Here is a 16,226-nt window from a genome sequence, read left to right on the forward strand (position 1 = left end):
TAAATAGCTGCACAAAACTAAGGCCATTATATGTACATAAAGTAATAAACATCTAACATAATGCAAACTTGAAGTCATAATCACTGATGAGTGGCTGATGCAATCTCAAATACAAAATTCACCAGAGAGTCTCATGAAATCTAGAGCACCAGGACATTCATTTTCCCTCTAGACTTTGGCTGTGAATATTGCTTTCCAATCTGGGTGTCACCATCTTAAGCATCTCAAAAGACAAGTTATATTTTACATTGACAAAGGAAGACCCATCTCAGGGTCTGTATTCTAATAGGATCCTACTGTAACTGTGGACTAATCACGAAATACTAGACTAGAACATACTCACTCCATTCCATGAATGACAATCAAAGTTTCTCAGTCTAATCAAAACAACTGTATTGGATAGTTTTATGATAACTTGACATAAGTTAGTCATCAGAGAGGACGTAGCTTCAGTAGAGAAACTTTAGCTATAAGATTGGGCTGTAGGCCCTATAGGGCATTTTCTTATTTAGTTACATATTGGGGTGGGCAGTAGAGGGAATCCCATTATGGAAGATGCCATTTCTGGTATGGCAATTCTGGGTTTTATTAGAAAATGGGCTGAGTAAGCCATGATGAGCAAGCCAATAATCAGTATTTCTTCATGGACCTTGCATCAACTCCTGCTTCAAGGTTACTGCTCTACTTGCATTCCTGTCCTAACATCCTTTGGTGATGAACTATAAAGTGGAAGAGTAAACTGAACAAACCCTTTCCTTCTCAAGTTTCTTTTGTCATGTTGCTTGACCACAGCTATACTATAACTAAGATATTATTACACTAAAATTCCATACAGCTTTACTAGGAAAACATTTTTCTTAATCCACTCAGGAGTGAAATACATTTAGTATCATGTGATACAAGAAGGAAAGGCTGATGCTCTGTTAAGATCCACAGGGTCGCCTCCAAGCCATCTATTGAAGCTGCACACACCCAGCCCTTCAGGATAAGTGGAATCAAATCACAGTATGTGTTCCAGAGCCTGGAGGCATAGTGCAGTCACCAGTATAGCAAAACAGAAGAAGGACAAGATTGACTTCCTGGCCTGAAACTGTATTTAAAGCTGAAGTGAAATACAGTAGGGTCATCCTGGGATCTCAGCCACATCTGAAGATCTGAGTTTGTGGACAGCATAAAGACATTAGAAGTATTCCTGGTAAGGTCCTACCTATTCTAAGACAGAACAGGAAGAATCACTAGATAAGAAAACTGTTTGGGATAATCTGGGATAATCTCCAGAAATGAGACTATCTTCTTAATATCTATAATCTTATTGTTTGGAGGTAGAAGAAGGTAGAAAAACTAAGGGGAAGAACAGACCGTACATGGTAACTTGGCATTTGTTCCCATAAAGTAAAATTTGAGTCTTTTTGCAGAGAGCAATAGCTGGTCCTTTGTACCTCAGGTATCATTTCCATCCCTTTGCACATTGCCACTGGTAAACTACAATTCTTCATTGACATGTACAAAAGTATTAGCAGATGACATAGCTCTCATCAAGTCTTATAGTGAGTGTTATTTAAGGAAACATTAAATCAGGATTTGACTCTTATGAGTGGCTCTCTTCTGTATCCCATCTCTACTAGTAGTCAGTGGCTTTTCCTTATGACCCCTTTTATCACTGAAGCAGTGGTTATGGTGTGTAGTCACAAATATGAAACCAAGGGAATAGTACTGGTTCTTTACATGTTTTCAAAAGAGAACAGCTTAGAAATTTTTCATTCAAGATGCGGAGTTTTCAAGACAAAATCACATATCGATTATTAGGTAGGCATATGAAATTCATTTGGCCACAACTCTTAGGGCCACCTTGTGCTTAGAATCATATGTCACATAAGTTCAAACAAATCCATATCCTATATCCCTGACTGTCTAACATTTCAACTTTGAGATTAATGGACTTCTTTCTGATAATGTAAGTTTACAATACACAGGCTGTTTCTATTCCTAGATTTGGGGATACATGCTGTGCATTGTGGTTGAGCAACTAAATATCATCCATGGAATCTTTAACCCCAAGTACATATTTATCCATTTTTTAAAAAATCTATGAATAGATATTTGAAAAAAAAACTTCAAGTAATTTAATCCAACATATTCTCTGAAAGAAGTGACAGGCATTTTGAAACAGCTGCAATTGGCCATCTTTATTTCCCTTCCTTATCATCTAGGTGCTTGAGGCATGGGTCCTGCTGTATTGCTGGCCCTCCTGTGCTTGGGAGTGTCTGAAGCTACTCAATCATCTGATCCCAGTTTGGATTCTGAATGGCAGGAGTGGAAGATAAAATATGACAAAAACTACAGCCTGGTTAGTAATATGAACACTATTGAGCCAGATGCCATGGAGAATATTTCTTGTTGAGAGGTCAGAAAGACCACATTTTATTAAGGAATTCCCCAAAATCATACCCAACGAATACAGGGTAGTCAGAATTTCTGTTCTTATGTATGTGAAGAATGTCTCTTTTTCAGTGTTCTGAGACCTGTCTAATGACCTCTGACAATAAGTCACATTGGTCAGCTTGTGTACAGATTTAATTATAAAGAAATGTCACACATTATATTTATTTCTAGGAGGAAGAAGGGCAGAAGAGAGCAGTATGGGAAGAAAACATGAAACTGGTCAAACAACATAATATTGAATATTATCAGGGAAAGAATAACTTCACTATGCAGGTCAACGCTTTTGGTGACATGGTGAGTTTGAGACAGAATGCATCACATATTTTTTCATTTCTTTATGTGAAATTTTTCTGCATTTTAATGATTCATGTTCTTTTCCTTGAAGACTGATGATGAATACAGGAAAATGTTGACTGCTATTCCAGTCCAGAATCTTAGGAAGAAGAGAAATGTCCACCAGCCTATTGTTGGTCATCTACCCAAATTTGTGGACTGGAGAAGAAGAGGCTATGTGACTTCTGTGAAGGATCAGGTACAAAAATATCCTTTTCAGTCACAGGGGTGATAAAAAATAGCATTGCCATCTCAGCGCTCTGAGTGTAGAGTGACACAAAATTTACCTTTTTGCAAATTTAATTATTTTTTACTTATTTAATTTGTTTTTTCAAATTAATTTTATTTACTTATTCACTTTAAATACAGTACTCTATCCACTTTCTGGTCACCTTCTCACACAGTGCTTTTCCCATTCCTCACCCCTTCTCCTTTGAACGCTGGGCTTCTCCTACTCACCCACACATCAAGTCTCTGAGAGGCTAGGTGCTTCCTCTACCTTGAGGCCTGAGAAGGCAGCCCTGCTAGTAGAACACACCCCACATGCATGCAACAGTTTTTGAGATAGCCCCTGTTTAGTTGTTTAGGACCCACATGAAGTTAAAGCTGCACATCTGCTATATATGAGAGGGGAGAATTAGGTTCAGCCTGTGTGTTCTTTGGTTGGTGTTTCAGTCTCTGAGGGGCCTAAAGCTCCACTTTATTTGACTCAAGTTGTTCTTCCTCTGGAGTAAGGGGACCTCCTGAAACTGCAAATATTTTTTATTTTTTATTTTTTTATCAATTGATTGATTTTTTTAGCCTCTATATTTTATCCCATCCTGTCTACCCTCCAACTATTTCACATCCCATACCTCCTCCTCCCTATCCCCTGTCTTCATGTGGATGTCCACATCCCCCACCTCACCTGACCTTTAAATTCCCTAGAGCCTCCAGTCTCTTGAGGGTTTGGTGCATCATCTCTGAATGAACACAGACTGGGAATTCTTCTACATTGTTTGTGTTTGGTGCCTCATATCAGCTGGTGTGTGCTAGCTGCTTGGTGGTCCAGTGTTTGAGGGATCTCATAGGTCCAGATTAATTGAGACTGCTGGTGCTTCTATATGGTCACCCTTCCCCTCAGATTCTTTCAGCCTTCCCTAGTTCAACCGCAGGGGTTAGCTATTTCTGTCCATTTGTTGGGTGCAAATATCTGTATCTGACTCTTTTAGCTGCTGGTTGGGTCTTCCGGAGTGCGATCATGCTAGGTCCCATTTTATGATTGCCCCAAAGCCTCAGTAATAGTGTCAGGTCTTGGGACTTCCCCTTAAGCTTGATCCCACTCTGGACCTGTCACTGGGCCTTCTTTTCCTCAGGCTACTCTCCATTTCCATCCCTGTAATACTTTCAGACAGGAACAATTATGGGTCAGAGTCAAAACTCTGCAAATCTTTCTTTTACAGTTTTTTAGAAATTTTATTTACATTTCAAATGGTATCCTCTTTCCTGGTTTCCCCTCCAAACCCTCCCTATCCTATCCCCCTCCACCTGCTCACCAAACCACCCTTCCTGCTACCCTGTCCTGGCATTCCCCTACACTGTGGCATCAAACCTTCACAGGACTAAGGGTCTCTCCTTCCACTTATGTCCAACAAGGTTATTCTCTACTACATATGCAGGTGAAGCCATGGATCCCTCCATGTGTACTCTTTGATTGGTGGTTTAGTCTCTGGGGTCTTTGGTGTGTACTGGTTGGTTCATATTGTTGTTCCTCCTATCAGGCTGCAAACTCCTTCAATTCCTTCAGTCCTTTCTCTAGCTCATCCACTGGGGATGCTGTGTTCAGTCCAATGGCCGAGATCATCTACCTCTGTATTTGTAGGCACTGGCAGAGCCTCTTGGGAGATAGCTTTATCAGGCTCCTGTCAGCAAGCACTTGTTGGAATCCTCAGTAGTATCTGGGTTTGGTAACTGTGTATGGGATAGATCCCCAGGTGGAGCAGTCTCTGGATGGGTTTTCCTTCAGTCTCTGCTCTACGTTTTGTTCTGTATCTCCTTCCATGGTTATTTTGTTCCCTTTTCTAAGAAGGACAAGAGTATCCATACTTTGGTCATCCATCTTCTTGGGTTTTGTTTGGTCTGTGAATTGTATCTGGGGTATTCCAAGTTTCTGGACTAATATCCACTTATCAGTGTGTGCATACCATGTGTGTTCTTTTGTGATTAAATAACCTCACTCAGGATGATATTTTCTAGTTCCATCCATTTGCCTAAGAATTTCATGAAGTCATTGTTTTTCATAGATGAGTAGTATTCCATTGTGTAAATGTACCACATTTTCTGTAGTCATTCCTCTATTGAGGAACATGTGGGTTATTTCCAGCTTCTGGTTATTATAAATAAGGTTTCTGTGAACATAGTGGAGCATGTGTCCTTATTACATGTTGGAGCGTCTTCTGGGTATATGCCCAGGTGTGGTATCGATGGGTCCTCAGGTAGTACTATGCACAATTTGCTGAGGAATTGCCAAACTGATTTCAAGAGTGGTTGTACCAGCTTGCAATCTTACCAACATTGCAGGAGTGTTTCTCTTTCTCCACATCCTTGCCAGCATCTGAAGTCACCTAAGTTTTTGATCTTAGCCATTCTGACTGGTGTGAGGTAGAATCTCAGTGTTGTTTTGATTTGAATTTCCCTGTTGACTAAGGATGTTGAACAATTCTTTATGTGCTTCTTAGCCATTTGGATTCCACAGTTGATAATTCTTTGTTTAGATCAGTACCCCCATTTTTTAATAGGGTTGTTTGATTCTCTGGAGTCTAACTTCTTGAGTTCTTTGTATATATTGGATATTAGTATTTTATGAGATATAGGATTGCTAAAGATCTTTTTCCAATCTATTGGTTGCCATTTTGACCTATTGACAGTGTTCTTTGCCTTACAGAAGCTTTGCAATTTTATGAGGTTCCATTTGTTAATTCTTGATCTTAGAGCCTAAGCTCGTGGTGTTCTGTTCAGGAAATTTTCCCCTGGCCCATGTGCTCAAGACTTTTCCCCCCTTTTTTTCTCTTAATTTCAGTGTACCTGGTTTTATGTGGAGGTCACTGATCCACTTGGACTTTAGCTTTGTACAAAGAGATAAGAATGGACCAATTTGCATTCTTTTACCTGCTAACCATCAGTTGAGCCAGCATCATTTATTGAAAATGCTGTCTTTTTTTTTTTTTTTACACTGGATGGTTTTAGCTCCATTTTCAAATATCAAGTGACCATAGGTGTGTGGGTCTTCAATTCTATTTTATTGATCTACCTGCCTATCACTGTACCAATACCATGGAGTTTTTATCATGATTGTTCTGTAGTACAGCTTGAGGTTTATTGTTGAGGATAGTTTCTGGTATCCTGGTTTTTGTTTTTGTTATTCCAGATGAATTTGGAAATTGCTCTTCCTAACACTACGAAGAATTGAGCTGGAATTTTCATGGGGATTGCATGAAATCTGTATATTGCTTTTGTCACGATAGCCATTTTTACTATATTAATCCTGCCAATCCATGAGCCTGTGAGAGCTTTCCATTTTCTGAGATCTTCTTTGATTTCTTTCTTTTAGAAAAGGGGAAATCATTTGAAATGCAAATAAATTATATCAAATAAAAAAATTTAAAAAAGAAGAAACTTGAAGTTCTTGTCATACATATGTCTCAATTGCTTAGGTAGAGTCACACCAAGGTATTTTATATTATTTGTGACTATTTTGAAGTGTGTTGTTTCCATCATTTCTTTCTCAGCCTGTTTATCCTTGAGTAGAGAAAGGCTACTGATTTGTTTGAGTTAATTTTATATCCAACCACTTTGCTGAAGTTGTACATCTGGTCTCTCCCTACCTATTCAATAGGACTAGGGAATTGAAGTCCTAGTCATAGCAATTAGACAACAAAAGGAGGACAAGGGGATACAAATTGGAAAGGAAAGAGTCAAAGTATCACCATTTGTAGATGATATGATAGTATAATTAAGTTACCACAATGTTTTTATAAGGCAAAGGAGATTGTCAATAATACAAATCAGGAAAGGATATTCACTAACCATACATCTGAAAGAAGGCTAGTTTCTAGTTTCTTAGAACTAAAGAAGTTGTAATTGGTTTATTGTGTTGAGAACTAACTTCTTTAGTTCTAAGAAACTAGAAACTAGCCTTCTTTCAGATGTATGGTAAGTGAATTACAAATTCATCTGAAATAACAAAAACAAAATGGGGCACAGCACTAATCAGAGAATTCCCAACAGAGGAATCTAGAATGCCCAAGAAACACTTAAATGTTCAAAGTCCTTAGTCATCAATAAATGCAAAGCAAAACAACTATGGCATTCCATCTTACTCCCAATGAAAATGGCTAAGATCAAAAACTTAAAGAGATCGAACATGATGGGAAGGATGTGGAGTAAGGGGAACACTTCTTCATTGCTCATGTAAGTACAAACTTGGACAACCAATTTGGAAATTCACTTGGCATTTTCTTAGAAAAGTGGGAATATTTCTACCTCAACACCCAGCTATATTTTCTCAGGTGTATACCCAAAAGATGCTTCAACATCTCACAAAGACAATAGCTTTATTCATAATAACCACAATTCACTTTTAATTTTTTTTTTAAATTTTGAATGTTTTATATTTTGCACAAAGAGTGCAAAAGAGATATGACCATCCACCATATCTACCTCTACGTAGTGGCCTCAATCTAATCACTCTCTAATTTCTGTGCCTTATTTATTACTGGTAATGGTTGTCAGACAACTTTATGTCCTGCCCATATTTTCATGCATATGCATGTGCATGCATATGCAGTCATTGATTCAGCTACAAGCAAGGTGGCAGCAAGAAGGTCCCCAAAAGAACGAAACTTCCCTCTTTGGTACCAATGACCTGCAAACTGTTCATTCTTTGACACAGTGTTCAGCTGTGTGATTTGGGGTTGCTTCTTGTTTGTGTATGACTGTCTGTTTTTCCTCTATATAGGGCATATGTAATTCTTGCTGGGCTTTTTCTGTGGCTGGTGCTATTGAAGGACAAATGTTCCGGAAAACAGGAAGACTAGTATCACTGAGTCCACAAAACTTAGTGGACTGTTCAAGACCTGAAGGGAATTATGGCTGTCGTATGGGCAGTACATTCCTTGCTTTAAAGTATGTGTGGAGAAATGGAGGTCTAGAGGCTGAGTCAACCTATCCATATGAAGGAAGGGTAAGTGGATTTTCTATGCTATTGTCATTTCAGCCATCTCAGGAAAGACAACATCGAAGGAATAATCCAGTTTTCAGAACTCACATTGGAAGGTAGAATCACTGTACAACATCAAGGTCTCATTATCAGTCTGTGCACACCTTTTTGATACAATGGATCCTTGTAGCTCTTCCTGATTATTTGCACACACAGAATATGGAAATTCCACATATAACAGATATTTCTTCCTGTAAAAATGTCTCATGGACAGAAAGATCCTTGAGGGGTCATTGAAGACATGAGGTCTGATATTTGTTCCATATCTTTCAGTTCATTTCACGTCCTTGGAATATTCTATAACAGCCCAGACTCAACTACAAAATACAGTGTTGTGATTTTGACTCACACTTCACTGCAGGTGGATGGAAATAACTAATTCCCTTGCCTTTCTACCTATTAAAGGATGGACACTGCCGGTACCTGCCTGAACGTTCTGCTGCTAGAGTCACAGGTTTTTCGTTTGTCTCAAGTACTGAGGAAGCTTTAATGCATGCTGTAGCAACAATAGGGCCGATTTCTGTTGGTATTGATGCTTCACATAAATCTTTCAAGTTTTATAGGGAAGGTAAGCATGTGTTCTTCAGTGATTGCAACTCCATTGGGAGTCAAATAACACTTTCACAGAGGTTGCATATCAGATATCCTTTATGTCATATATTTACTTTATGATTCATAACAGTAGCAAGTTTATAGTTATGAAGTAACAAAGAAAATAATTTCATGGTTGGGGATCAGCAAAACATAAGAAACTGTATTAAAGGATCTAGTAATTGTTGTGAATCACTCTTCTAGATATAATTAAGAATGCTTGTGAGACCCCTGCTAGGTTGAGGAATCCCATTACTATGTATAACATTTTATGCAAATAACCTGTAATATTTTATGTAAATAAATAGCTAGTAATAGCATGCACAGATGCACGTGAGAATTTTGCCACTGAACCCCCCCCAATCATCTGAGAAAGTGAAATAAATGGTGAGACATGCTATTTCCATGCTTGTGAGTACTTTATAATATACCATTATTATTATGCTTAAATTACTCAACTTTCCTCTACTTGATGAGTCTTAAGTTATGGAAAGATTTCTTTCTAGAAGTAAATTCTAAAGAGTGCTTTGAATTAAATTTTTATGTTCAGTTATGTTTTCTTGGAATGGGGTTTTCTTAGTAAAAGTGCAAGGAGAGAACTGTTTGTAAGTATGTAGGAAAGTGTTTATTAACAAAGTTGTGTTTGCTGTATTTCTTCTCTTTTTGATGAAAACCTGTATCAGCATTACTAGCAACAATGAATACTATAGTGACTGGACATTTTTTTGTCCAGTTAGAAAATGTCTTTCTTATTTCTATTGACCGTCATCATTATTAGCTTCTTGGTACCCTCATACCTTTGATTTTGTTTTCTAGGTATTTATTATGAACCAAAGTGCAGCAGTAATACTATCAACCATTCTGTTCTGGTAGTTGGCTATGGCTATGAAGGAAGAGAGTCAGATGGAAGGAAATATTGGCTCATAAAGAACAGGTATGTAGTGTAAATGTTTATATTTTCATTTCTGAATGAGATTTCTACTTGGAGTCAGAACGTCCCCATAAACGTTCTCCAACATACATTAACCTTTTTATTTGTGATCAATTGTATGTATGTAGTATGTCTATTTGTGTGTGTGTGTGTGTGTGCGTGTGTGCGTGCGTGCATGCGTGCATTGTGTGTATATGTGTATATCCAGTGTTAAGATCAGTTGTTTTCCTTTGCTGTCTACCAGAGAGGTAGCATATTTCACTGATCCTAGAGGTTACTCTCTTTGGTAGTTGCTTAACCAGCTTCTCAAAAGTGTGGCTTCACTTTACAAAATTTCAGGCAAGCTGCAATGATAACATCACTTTTAAAAATTATTATTTTTCACTCATGTGAGTGTGCTTGCGTAAATTTTATTCTACATGTGATCAGTTGTCCATGGAAATCTGAAGAAGATATCAGATTCTCTGAAAATATAGTTACAGGAAGCTGTGAGCTGATTGACTTGCTGGGAAAGGAACAAGTGTTCTGTGGGAAAAGCCCTTGTTCTTATCCAACTCCAGCCCTAATTGAATCCTGGACATGAACTACAGTACTTTCTCTTTCAAAAGTTTTACCACTTGAACCTTTGAACACTATGGCTAGGTAACCAACTTATAGTATATGACTTGTTCAGATTTAGTCACTGGTTTCCTGGAGTACTAATATGTTTGTGACATTGTTTTTATAAAAGCTGGCATATTACTGGTTCTGTGCCATACATGGGTAGAAAATTATTCTAAATTTTCCCTGCTGTGATTTTCACAGTCCAATGTGAGATAACTTTTGTTTCTTAGAGGTTGATGTTTTGCTTTTTCAGATAATTAAGTTAAATAGTCTGGATTTGTGTTTACACATGGAGTTATTGTAATGAATGCACTGTCCTGTGTTCTTTCTGCTAAATGGGAAACATGGTTCTTTTCAGTCATGGAAAACAATGGGGCATGAATGGCTACATGAAGCTTGCAAGAGGCTGGAACAACCACTGTGGAATTGTTAAATATGCTATTTACCCCAGAGTGTAAGCTGTCTCATGGTAACAAGGTAGGATTGGAGTGGAGACAGCCTGTAAAGTGGAGGCATTTCCCCTTTACTATGACCAGTCACCACTATATGGATAGAATACATGAGTTACTGTAGAACGTGATGTGATATGAATTCTGTTATGTGTTTATCCAGTAAGACAAGATGGCTTCTGTAATTTAAGCACTTCACTTATTTGTATTTGATTCATATAATAACTTGATTTTGTGTTTATTTAATGATTATACAAAATAATATCTTTAAAAAGGTTTAAGTTCAAATGAAGTGTCCTTTCTTCTTTTTGTTTTGATAGTAGTGACTTTTATATTTTATGTAGTTCATTTAATTTAATATATGTTTTAGTTAAAATATAGTTACATCATTCCAATTACTTTCTTTCCTTCAACATCTCCTCCCTCTAACTCCTCACATATTCCCCACCCTCATTACTCTCAGATTTATTGTTTATTATTTTTTGGTGATTTTCATTACATATACATATGTGTATATATGTATATATTTATAAATAAATAATAAAACCAGATGAGTAATGAATGCATTTTGTTCTTTCTTTGGTCATGTCTTCAGGACTAATCACATTGTATTAGAGAGTTGATCAAGGGTTTGCCCCTGGGTGTGCTCATTCTTCTTCTTTTAGTATTCATAACTCCTGCACATAAGGCTCAGGGATTATTGTAAAAGATAGGGCAGAATGATTTAGAGCTAAAGGATCATGAAATATACAACAAGACTGTATGTCCAATAAATGGTTGCTTAAACAATATATGTACAATGACAATATCAATAACCTTATCAACTGGGAATGAGGAATATATAGAGAGTTCCCAATGTTAGGCAATCAGATACAGGACTAATTAATACAGGGACTTTTTTGTAGTCACATAAATAACTCAGTATGAAGACATGTGTTTGTGTTATGTTGGTGTTCTTAGAGAACGAGGGAGTAACTTTTTTGTTATAGTCAATTTTCCATCTTTTGTTATGTGTGTATGTTAAATGAGATTTTGTGTATCAAGTATATATCTTAGAATGTATCCAAAGTGTACAAGGCATGATGAGCCTAGTGTTTTCTTATTTTAGCTTCCTAGTGATTTCATTTAGGAGACTAATAAGTGTTTCTAGTGACCCTCACTACTTGGAGCATACATAGGAAAAGGTCAGAAAACTGGTCACCTCACCATCTAGATTGACAAATTTTGCCAGGTTGAAATGTTATTTGGTATTGGCTTGTTAAACTAGATTACCTCATAAGAATGTCAGTGCCTGGACATTTTAATGGAGAATTTATTTAAAGCAACTATCTCAATACCACTGCCTTCCCAGCAAGAGCTACTCCTACCCATGTACTAAGTATAATGTCTGGTAGGGGTTGAGTACAAGCCAAAGTCCTTTAAAATATGAATTTCTTTCCTGATTAGAGAATAGACACATGTTGGCATATAGCTGATGCTCATAGACAGAGATACAATCCCTCTAAGCCTTGTGTTTTTGTGATATCTGACAATTTTCTATAGACATAATTTGAATATTTTTTTTCAAATTTGGTGAGTCTGACAACATGCTTTTTAAAAGCGTTGTTCAACCCATGTTGTCTTCTTCCTCCCTTCTCCCTTTCGTTGTGGTCATCTCTGCCTCAGATCCCAAGCCTAGGAACCAAAGCTCTGCCTACTTTCTTCTGCTTATGTACAGGCTTTAGTAATTTCCATTCAACCAGTAATTTTCAATTAGAGTGAACAACAAAAGCTGGCATATACGAGAATTCAGTCATCTTGAGGTAACTAGACCTTAGGATACAGGATTAAGTGTTACAGTGCATAGCAACAGATCAAGCCTCAACACAGGAAGGCATATTAGAGCTGTGAGAAGCTATATTGCATATAGAGAGTTTTCTATAGACAGTCTATACTATTCTAGACTAAATGGTTTCAATAAAGTTAGTGGGTCATCAGCCAACTATCCTAGCAGGCACTCACTGTTGAGTCTACATCCAGCTCTTCCCCAACCAAAATTTGAGGCATAGTTTTGTACAATTTGTCTAGTGGGTTGAAGCCTTTCTTATAATCCTCTAGTTTTTTAGGTTAAGGACTTTTGACATTTTCCTTTCATTTAAAAAAATAGACCAACCTATAGCCTATTTTCGAAAGAAAATTCATTTCTAAATCAGGCATCTCTTGATTTTCCTTATTTCCACTGTGTTCAGTGATCCCTAGGCCAGGGCATATCCCTCTAAAGAATACTGTTCTCCTACAGCCAGAATATGCTGAATGTCTCTGGATATGGGCAAGGAAAGATGGACATTTATGGACATTGGCTTCTGGGTTGTTTGTCTCAGGGATTTTTTGGTTATGGCTTGTGAATTATGATAGTAGTAAGTGGCTCTGAGTATCCTTCTGGGTCTAAGAGTCAGTTCATGGAAAACTACCAGGAGAACGGTTCTTTTAGGAGTGTCATCACACAGGCACAATTAGAATTGAAGCAATGAATCCAGAACCTGGAGACCAAGTTAAAGCAGTGGGCATTGCCTTTGATTATATGGATGACTGTGTCTTTGTCTCCTCCATAATTTGGCTGAAACATAAGATAAGTATATCTCAATGGTCACTTTCAGTAGCTGAGAAGTTTTTATTTTCCAAGTTTCATGATTACTACGGCAAAGAGCAGTGGCCTAGACTACAATGTACTATATGATGGACAGTCAATTTTGTTTGGGAATATTTGTCATATTGACCATGATACAGACAGGGTTGTGACAGATATCATAATGCTTATAAATGTGTGTCATGCAGTCATTGAGTGGAGTAATAAAAATACAGTAACTGATAGGATAGTAGAATTTCACCCTTGTGACCCTTCAGGGTAGTTCACCTCCATTGTGATATATTCATCAATAATCTGAGGGTAAGTTCCTCCCATAGTATCAGAGATGAAGTTATAAATTCATACTTTCTCTTTACTGGATACTCTTTATGGGGTGTTTCAGTAAAGCATAAATTCTGAATCTCATTAATTTCACATGGTTATTCACTCAGAGATCTCACTAAAACCCCAAGCAGGTAGATCTTGGAATAATGTGATCCTAGATAGTGTGATTAGCAACAAAGATAAAGTAGGAACTATGGCTGATGCAATGGAGCATGCAGTACATAAGCAATTTGGCCCAGTCATATGACATACCACTTGAGTAGGTTGTCCTCATCCAATGTCTCACAGGAAAAACTGAAACAGCTAGTACTTTAGGGGTCTATTGTTATCTAAAGGAGCTAGAAACAATTCTGTGAATATATCAATGAAGCAGCATGCTTAGGTATCCTACAGATAGATTAGAGGAGCCAATGTATAGAGAAATTACCATCTGAATGTGCCCTGTGTCTCAGTTAAGACAAGTGGATGATGGGGCAAGTGGGCACAACTAAGTCAGAATCATTATTATTGGCTCTGTCAAGTTTTGGAGAGCCTGCTGGAATGCAAAAATGCACTCAATATAAGTGAACCATTCAGTTTGGGTTCCTTCTGGACACTGATAAAGAGGCATAGCCATTTGTGCATAACTAGGAATCTAATTTATATGATATTCTGTAAAAACCAAACCTGATTTCATGTTCTTAAGGATGTTATGAAGTTGCAAAAACAAAGGGGACCATTCTTGTCCTCATTAAAATACTCTGGTTCCCTTTTGAAACAAAACACAACACTACACAAGAGAAAAACCAGAAGCAACCATGGCAAACAACAACCATAAAGACCTGGAACAATAGGTAGTTTTGTCTTAGCATTGTTGAGCCTATTCGTATGACACATCATAACCTCTATCATCTATGAAACTAAGAAAGTATTCTTTTCTTTAGGAAATAACCCTTTTAGTAGAGATATACAAGAGATCATTTACATCTAGATCAGTGTAGTTGCCAGGGGAGTCCATTCCATCATGACTTAGAAAAGAGTTAAGTGTTTTGTCAAAAGGCATATTATCAATCTGTATCTCATTAGTTTTGAATTTTTATATAGAAAAATCCAGTCAAAATATTATTTTCTGTCCTAGCATTTAACAATAAATTGTTTATTACCACTTTATGATCATTACTTATCAGATAATGGTTTTGCAGATAACCTAGAAGGAATATTTCCCCGATCTTAAATTTGTTCCAAGTCTGCTTTCTATCCTAACACAGCTATTCTGTGACACATAAAGGATTACAGAACTATAATTGCAGCTTTCATACTGTCATGTGCTGGAGATTACTTGTATAAATTTTAGAATTCTTTAAAGTCATTAACAGCAATTATGAAATCATCAATTTGTTTACATAGCATTGCTATAAGAGGGTACATTTTCATTAATCTGCAGAAATCTGCCAAATAGTGTGGGCTAATGTGCAGGAATCATTATTATATGTAATATAGTGTTATTATTAATATGTAATAATGACAGTAAAGGCATATCAACAATAATAATCAATCCTGAGTTGAAATCGTTGAAGGCCCAGCAATTCAGAGTTTATCCATAGTAGTCATGCAAATACAGTGGTTCCACTCCAGGAAAATCACCTACAAACCTTTTGCCTATCCTTGATGTCTCCTAACAAAAATGTTCTTTTGGGGGGTCATTGAAGTTATTAATATGGGAAGATTCATGATCATACATCATAAAGATCTCATCATCAATTATTCTAATTATTTAGTTTACACAATTTACAGTGTCATAGTGAAATCCTCTATTTCTGAGAGTAGTTCCATTGTATGTGGCCTTTCTGTTCAGAATGAAAACATGCCCCTGGTTTAGAGTGCCTTCCTAGTGGTCCAGCTCTTAATGTAGCCATTCATTTCCCGTGTATTCATTTCTTTCCTTTTCTCTACTCCTCTTCTCTTGTCTCCTCTCCTCTCCTCTCCTTTCCTCTTCCCTTCCCATCCTTCCCCTCCTTTTTTTCTTTTTTCTCCACACCCAAGATCCTTCAGATCATCTTGCTTATCCAACTTTAAATTGTTTTTCAAAACAAGCAAGCAAAAACCTAATACAACAAATCCCCATAATCAAGAAAACAAAAGGAAGCCATACACTAAAAGAAGACAAACAAGGACAAACAAAAAGGTTTTCATATTGTAATCAAATAAATGTGTGTGTGTGTGTGTGTGTGTGTGTGTGTGCATGCACGCATGTGTGTAAACACACACATACACACAATGTGGAGTCCAGTATATGTTGGTCAACTACTCCTGAACATGTGTCTTCAAATGGAGTAGTTGATACATCCAGTGTCACTCTACTAGGAGAAATTCAGAATCAGATTCACAGCCAGTAATTTGACAGGTCTGTTCTTAATTTTTACCCTAGTTTCAGTTTTTTTTTTACTCACTCAAGTTATTTTTAAAATTATAACAAAATAAAATATAAAACAAAAAACTATCACATCCGAGTTGGAGAATGTAAACCAAAAGTAAAGAGGCTGGGGGAAAAGAAACAGAGTCCCATTCCTTTGCACACTCAAGAGTTCAATACAAGGCCCTCTAAATCAACATGAGCAAAGTTCATATGAACTCACAGAAACTGAACCAGGTTATATAGGTCCTGCATGGGTCTGCACCATGTTCTTGGCT

The 16,226-nt window shown here is 37.2% G+C and overlaps 1 protein-coding gene across 1 annotated transcript; it reads left to right on the forward strand.

Moving 5' to 3' along the window:
- The first annotated feature begins 2,221 nt into the window (after positions 1-2,221).
- LOC127664821 (cathepsin 8-like) lies at positions 2,222-10,615 on the forward strand. Its single transcript, XM_052157006.1, has 7 exons — positions 2,222-2,347; positions 2,614-2,736; positions 2,828-2,974; positions 7,772-7,996; positions 8,438-8,600; positions 9,440-9,557; positions 10,516-10,615. Exons 1-7 carry the CDS (start codon positions 2,222-2,224, stop codon positions 10,613-10,615), a joined length of 1,002 nt encoding a protein of 333 aa, XP_052012966.1.
- Positions 10,616-16,226: the final 5,611 nt, after the last annotated feature.

This window comes from Apodemus sylvaticus, chromosome 14 (assembly GCF_947179515.1).
Source record: "Apodemus sylvaticus chromosome 14, mApoSyl1.1, whole genome shotgun sequence".
NCBI classification, from domain to species: Eukaryota; Metazoa; Chordata; class Mammalia; order Rodentia; family Muridae; genus Apodemus; species Apodemus sylvaticus.